General features: G+C 48.0%; 2 protein-coding genes across 4 annotated transcripts; both read left to right on the top strand.

Annotated features, from left to right (window-relative positions):
- The first annotated feature begins 2,494 nt into the window (after positions 1-2,494).
- Positions 2,495-4,542, top strand: LOC147975730 (protein FAR1-RELATED SEQUENCE 3-like). 2 transcript variants are annotated; one of them, XM_087518323.1, is made up of 5 exons: positions 2,495-2,721; positions 2,832-3,072; positions 3,270-3,528; positions 3,624-4,314; positions 4,409-4,542. In XM_087518323.1, exons 1-5 carry the CDS (start codon positions 2,670-2,672, stop codon positions 4,420-4,422), a joined length of 1,257 nt encoding a protein of 418 aa, XP_087374449.1. In that variant the 5' UTR covers positions 2,495-2,669; the 3' UTR covers positions 4,423-4,542. The 2 variants fall into 2 exon arrangements, with proteins under 2 accessions (XP_087374449.1, XP_087374450.1); XM_087518324.1 differs by having other exon boundaries at positions 2,496-2,721; positions 4,404-4,537.
- Positions 4,543-4,727: 185 nt separating this feature from the next.
- LOC125553739 (protein FAR1-RELATED SEQUENCE 3-like) lies at positions 4,728-6,283 on the top strand. Of its 2 annotated transcripts, XM_048717466.2 has the most exons (3): positions 4,728-4,856; positions 4,995-5,220; positions 5,306-6,283. In XM_048717466.2, exons 1-3 carry the CDS (start codon positions 4,834-4,836, stop codon positions 5,918-5,920), a joined length of 864 nt encoding a protein of 287 aa, XP_048573423.2. In that variant the 5' UTR covers positions 4,728-4,833; the 3' UTR covers positions 5,921-6,283. The 2 variants fall into 2 exon arrangements, with proteins under 2 accessions (XP_048573423.2, XP_048573422.2); XM_048717465.2 differs by lacking the exon at positions 4,728-4,856 and having other exon boundaries at positions 4,927-5,220; positions 5,306-6,282.
- The last annotated feature ends 528 nt before the right edge of the window (positions 6,284-6,811 follow it).

The raw sequence follows: 6,811 nt of genomic DNA on the forward strand, positions 1-6,811 counted from the left end.
AATCCCAGAGGATTGTGTGCCTCATTTGATGTATCAGAATGACAGCCTTCGTGTTTTGAACATATATCCAGGTCATCCTACAAATCTCAACTGTTCATACCGGATTTCTAAAAGAAGTGGAGACATGCTAATCAAAGAATGGAAAAAATGTATGGACAGTCGTAAGGAGGTTCTTGGAAGCGAAAGGAAGCGCCGCACAAGAATTGGAGACATGATGATCTCCATTCTCTATAATGGAGAGTCAGGGTCTATATTGTTTTATGCTATTTTACCTTAAATAGGGTATTTAGGTCCTGCCTAATACTGATGATCATGTGCTAAGAACAATTAAGTAGGGTTGGTTCGATGACTATGAGGATGATGATCGTATGACTTGTTATTAATAACGAGTAGAAGTTGTATGATGATGATTAGTAGGACTTGTTATTATGACGATGCATGATGCGAGCATGAAGAGTTATTATATATCTGTGGGTGAAATGAACATGGATTGGATTGAAGTGAAGGCAACATGCATGTGGTGCATGTCGAAAGTAGTACAATCCAAACTTGATCAAGTTAGGATTAGTATTACTTTCGACATGCACCACATGTTGCCTCACTTCAATCTAAGTCATGTTTAGGCATAGCAGTAGCAGTAGCATGGAGATAAGAGAGGACACATCTCTCTATTAGCTACCTATAACAACCTAAATTGACCCCCAAAATCCCTAAACCACCTCCTTTCAAAAAAAAACCAGCCCCTGAAATGTTGACGCGTGGAAGCTTATTGGTCCCGGCTGGTGCTACCAACCAGGACCAAAGGACCTCCTGCCTGGGCTCACCGGAGCGGCCACGTGGAGGTCCATCTGTCCCGGTTGGTATAAGAACTGGGACTAAAGGCCTAGGGCATTAGTAACGACCCTTTAGTCCCGGTTCCCCAACCGGGACAGATGGGCCTTATGAACCGAGACAAATGGCCCTTTTTCTACTAGTGTGGGCCGAACACATGTAGCTAAGTGCGGTGCGGGATGGGCCAGTGCCGGTGCCCGCACTGTGGCGTCATGCGACAAGGGATAGAGCAGAGCCCGAGTTGCCGCCAGCGTCGACCCGTGAGCGCTGTAGTGCGATGCGGAGGGCCAGCTGCCCAGTTGATGGGATCTTCCTTGATGCCGGATGCAGTGTCGCCGCCGCTATCGGTGCTTGACATTTGGACGAAGATGGCAGGTGAAGTGACCAAGAGCGGAGCAGAGATTGAGAGACTGAAGTTAGGGTTTTCTCTTAGAGCATTGGCTATCTCAGTTGTCGTCGATGACCAGCCTCTCTTTTCCACCGGGAGCGTAGATGCGAACATACCACCCGTCGGGCTCCACGATCTGGATGGTCAGCAGGTTACCGTTTTCCATGTCGTGATCCTCGACGAACTTGTCCCACCCGTCCATCAGGTACTTCGACTCATCCCCATGCTTTGTACCCATCCAAACAGACCACATGACATCCCAAGTTCAGGGCTTGATCCTCCTAGGGCACTACCCCACCATTTGTTCTTCTCATTCGCCTAGTATCCTCATCTAGGGCAACTGGTCGTGTTTGACCTTGACGCAGAAGGTGTTGTACGAGGAATCAGAGTGGAGACATCCAACTTGACGACGCGCAACGCTGTCCTCCCCCTTCACTATCGCCCCGTCCCCCGCCACTGCATAGATCAAGCGGGCGATTCAACGGTCATCCCGTTCTGGACCCAAGAAAACAAATAATCGATTCCCCTAGATGCATCACTACATATTATGGCATGTTGCAAAATTGGATTGAAACGGAGTACTTACAGGACAACTTGCTTGGATCCCCATCTTTCCCCCCCCCCCCCCCCCCCCCACAATGCAACGGCGGAAGAAATCCCACAGTCGTGGCGTGGCAATCGATAGTGGATCTAGTGTGTGAGGCGGGGAGGTGAGTGGGAACGGAGGGAGAGAGCTTCATTGTTGTACATGATGTGGAGCTACACCTTCTGTCGGTGGGTGAAACGACCCTAATTGATTTTGCATTTAACATTAGTAAATTGAGAGTAACGAAAATGTATTTTTAGGGCAAAATATGTGCAATATATGAAGATGACCGCAACATTGCCTATATTAAAGAGGATCAGGGGCAACAATATAGGCTGATGATGAGGGGCGTAGGGAGTGAGTCGAGGACCTTCTTTTATCATTTTGCTAAGCGGCACTGCATAAAACGGCGCTACGGTCGGAAATGTAGGATGTTTCTCCTTTTATATGTACATATATCCATACACAACGCTCACTATAAGTCTATATCACTCTTGCAAACGATTGTTAATAACTTGTATATATGGCAAACATTTTCTGTAGCATCAGTCACGCGCAACATCATGGACATGCATGATGTATGGGGTACATGTCCACGTTTGTCCTCTATGCATTAGCCCCATTGACCAGAATTGGAGCAGGAAAAAGAAGAAGTGACTCCCGTGACCATGTACTGAAAAGTTAGCAGCCTTTTCAGAGATCACCAAAGCTGGCATGGGGGGCAGCAGTTCCCGTGATCAAAAGCCGTAGGGCAACATAGACCTTGACCATCCCCATTTTTCTCCCCGAAGCCGCCACACAGAAGTGAACAACCTAGCAGCGAAGAAAGAGCACTTCGTTTGTGGAGCAACTTCAGTACAGAGAATGGAGGAGAACAACGGCGTAGCGAGGCAAGGGGAGTTCGTCGGCAATCAAAGTGAGTTTTTAGCATATTATCCATTACGCCTTTTTCACCGTCTCGGCACCGTGATGAGTTTTGAATTCCTGCACCAATCATGTAACAATCTCCCGTATCCACGGCGTTAGCCAATGCATCAGGGGAAGAACGCATGGATCCAACATTTGAGACCACTGCAAGTCAGGTGCCTGAGCAAATGGGCATTGATCCGATGTTCCAAGCCACCGCAAGCAAGGTTAATTCGTTTTGTGAGACAATAGATCTGGATCGCCCTCAAAATGATGAAGATAGCAAACCAGGTCAGTCGGCCACGCTGGCATCAGGGCTTCAAGACGATGCTGCAAATGCAGGATGGACAAGACGTCAAAGGTAACGTGCTGGCTATCATCCAACTCACAACTGGCTCACTAGTACAATTCATTTAAGCAAAGGAATTACGTTAGAGCCGGTGTTACTTTTGCAGTTAGAACGTTTTTGCATCCGTGTTTCATTATCTCCCAGTATGCGTGCTTCGTACAATGAATTAAGAATTTGCATTTTCATGCAACTTTTTTTGTTTGATGCAGAAACAAGACTGGGAAAGATTTTAGGGTACCAGAAGAAGGATACAAGGGAGCGATAGAGCGTGCAATTGAAGAAGCAGCCAATTCAGAGAAAAAAGTAGTTTTTGAACCAGCCGTTGGGATGGTGTTCAATTCTGAACTGGAGGCATATGAGTTTTACAATTCATATTCATGGGAACTTGGTTTTGGCATCAAGCGTGGAAACAAATACGTAAACGGCAATAATTACAAGTCAAAACAAGACATACTGTGCTCATGTGAGGTGAGTATTTTGTACACCATCTATTTTCCTCAGAAAAGTGTTCCTCTTGCTCTCAATCACTTTCTAACACGTTCATTTCCTCAAATGTTATGAAGGGCAAAGACAACACAGAGAACTCCAAATCTGCTGGGACAAATTGTCGTGCAATAGTTAGAGTCCTACGTACACATGATGATGGTTGGTATTATGCAATCGTTGTTTTAGAACATAATCACCGGATGGCCCAGTCAATAGGGGAGAGCAAAATATGGAAGTGTCACAACCACATCGACTCGTCGGTCAAGGATTTAGTGAGTCACATGCGTCTTAACAATGTATCACTCACCAAGATTTACGGGGTCATGTCTGACATGCACGACCGTTATGAGGATGTTCCTTTCAGAAAACGATCTCTGCGCAGCATGTGTGCATCAATAGCACATGAGTCAAGCCAGGATGACATTATAAAAACTCTAGGCTACTTTGCAAACATGCAAGCTGAGAATAGAGGTTTTTATTTTGCAGTGAAGTCAGACCAAGAAAGAAGAGTTTCAGGTTTGTTCTGGTGCCATCAGAAAAGCAGGGCGGATTATTCTTGTTTCGGAGATGTTGTCACTTTTGACACAACCTACAAGAGCAATTTGTATGAAATGCCAGTTGGCATGTTCATTGGGGTAAACAACCACCACCAGTGTTGTTTGTTCGGTTGCGTGATACTGCGTGAAGAGACCGTGGAAGCATTCAAATGGGCATTTGAGACATTCATCACAGCCATGGACAAAAAAATACCGGTGACATTTCTGACAGGTAAGGCATTCATTACATTTATTTCGACATCAAATAATATACGGGCTCTAATGTTTTATTTTTCAAATTTTGATACTTTAACGGATCAGAGTAGGCAGATGGCGCTAGCTATCGCCGATGTAATGCCAACAACAGCCCACCGCTGGTGCAAATGGCACGTACTAAAAAAGATGAAGGAGAAGGTAGGTAATATATATAGAAAAGGGTCGGAATTCAGAATAGAATTCGACCTGCTAGTCAATGAGATGATGACCGTGGATGAATTCGAGAAAGAGTGGGAAGTGTTGATGTACACCTACGGCCTGGAGAGAAACTCTTTCATGAGGCAGATATACGAGGTGAGAGCTAAGTGGGCAAAACCATATCTGTGCGACAACTTCTGTGCAAAAATGAGTAGCACACAGAGAAGTGAGTGCATGAATAGTGTGCTGAAAAGCTACGTAGCAAGATCGGTGCCTATCAATTCTTTCGTCATCCAGTTCAACAAAATATACTCCGACAGATGTGCCGAAGAGGACTATGAAGAAGCGCACACCACCAAGGTAGAACTGACCAGAAAATATATTAATGCCGTAGTCCGAAGAAAATAAGTTTTGACATCATTTTGACATTATGCAAGACAAGATTGTCTTAAAACTAAATGTTCCACTGGAAAGTCATGCTTCATGTATATACACTAGGGCCATGTTTAAAAAATTCTCCGAGGAGCTATATCAATCTGGGCCATACATGGTGAAAGGTTTCCAACTCGACGGGAAGATGATAGTTGAGCATGTAAATGCAGAAACAAGGAAGCACTGGTGCAAAGTTACTTACGAGGTGAACGTTGACCGGGAAAGCGACACTTACACTTGCGAGTGTGGTATGTTCCCGCACTCTGGGATGTTATTTAGACACGTCCTAAAGGTGAACATTTTTATCATCACATGAGTATGACTTTTTTTGTATAGCTTCCTCAACTGACCAGTTAGTTTTTCCCAATATATAATAGGTAATGCTCCATGTGGGAGTCCGAAAAATCCCAGAGAAATACATAATGAAGAGGTGGACGAGGGACGCGAGAGACATGCTACCTGAGGATCTCAGGGCCTACCAGAGGGATTCAAGTGTGCAAATTTCAAAGACATTTAGACATAACATTGCATATGTGAAAGCTTTGGAGTTGGTGAAGCTTGCAAACTCAGGAGTGCCATCATTCGAGCATGCAATCAAGAGGTTCAATGAATTAAGAGAGGAGCTAATGAAGATCAACAACGGTGAGGGAAATAAACCTACAAAAGAGAAGAAGAACATCTCGTCTGGGTTGGTGCAGGAGGGAGTGAATCCGGACGCAGGAAACGGTCCTGTTTTCAGCCAAGAAGGTGGTAAGCAGGACATCACACACGAACAAACAACGCTTGACGCACACTGCAGGGAGGTGAATTACCAAGATGAAGATGACATAGTGCTACCACCTGAGAGAAAAAGATCAAAAGGCAGGCAAGACCAAAAGAATGAGGTCAGCGGTAGAGATGGCTATAGACAAAAACAGAAGGAAGTGCAACATATGTGGCTCAGAAGGACATGGAACCAAGTGCTGCCCATGCCTGGATGTTGGAGGAGCTGATTCAATGCATGCAGAATGCCAAGATAAGGATGAAGCCGCAGAAGGTGGCTTTGTGGAAGATGAAATGCCATCAACACAGCATGGTGTATATGCTACTTAGGGCATCTCCAGCCGTTGTGCCTTTCAGAAGGCATTTTTTCGGCGTCCTGCGATCGCCCCGGCGAAATTTTTGATACGGGGGCGTGCATTTTTCCAGTCGTTGTGCCTCCCAGGTAGTCACTTTTTCCTTTTTTTTCAGCCTCTCGATCACCGCCTCGCTCGTCGCCAGCCCGGAGCGCGCGGCCGCCATATACGCGTTGTTCTCCGGCGCGGGCGACGGCTTCCAGCCCCGCACGTCCTACTCCTCGCCCCGCACGGCTGCTCACGCCGGCGCTCGACAAGCCCAACTCCGGCGCCACGGCGCGCCGGCCCGCATGCTCCGGCAGCAAGCCCGTCTCCTCGCGCTACCTCGCCTCCGCCGCATCGCCGGCCTCCTCCACCTCGTCGTCCTCGTCCTCGTCGCGCCGCTCCCTGTCGGCGCGGCGCGGCCGCTCCTCGACTCCCCCGTCGCAGCACGCCACGCCACGTCGCCCATGCTCGTGGCCGCGACCGTGACGGCGACCACGATGCGGAGCCTCTCGGTGTCCTACCTGGGGGAGTCCTTCTTCTACCAGACGTCGCGTGCGCCGCGGGCCGCGTCGCCGTCCTCCCCTGCCGGCCGGCGGGGCCCCACGCCGGAGCGGCGAAAGAGCGTGTCCTCTGTGCCGGAGGCCGAGAACGCGCGGCCCCAGCACCGATGGCACGTGGCCAAGCCCAAGGCGTCGGACCCGCTCGCTCGAAGCCTCGACTGCAACCTCGACCACAAGGACTCCATCCTGGCTGCCGTTCAGGTCCTCTGCGGATCCATGGCCT

This window comes from Triticum urartu, chromosome 4A, assembly GCF_056163025.1.
Source record: "Triticum urartu cultivar PI428250 chromosome 4A, HENAU_Tu73, whole genome shotgun sequence".
NCBI lineage: Eukaryota > Viridiplantae > Streptophyta > Magnoliopsida > Poales > Poaceae > Triticum > Triticum urartu.

Bases quoted from the DNA above. Each gene is read 5' to 3' on its own strand.
- LOC147975730 (XM_087518323.1), top strand. From the start codon at position 2,670: ATGGAGGAGAACAACGGCGTAGCGAGGCAAGGGGAGTTCGTCGGCAAT. The intron at 2,722-2,831 runs GTGAGTTTTTAG...CCACGGCGTTAG, and splicing joins GGAGTTCGTCGGCAATCAAA to CCAATGCATCAGGGGAAGAA. The intron at 3,073-3,269 runs GTAACGTGCTGG...TGTTTGATGCAG, and splicing joins GGATGGACAAGACGTCAAAG to AAACAAGACTGGGAAAGATT.
- LOC125553739 (XM_048717465.2), top strand. From the start codon at position 4,927: ATGCAAGACAAGATTGTCTTAAAACTAAATGTTCCACTGGAAAGTCAT. The intron at 5,221-5,305 runs GTGAACATTTTT...AATATATAATAG, and splicing joins TATTTAGACACGTCCTAAAG to GTAATGCTCCATGTGGGAGT.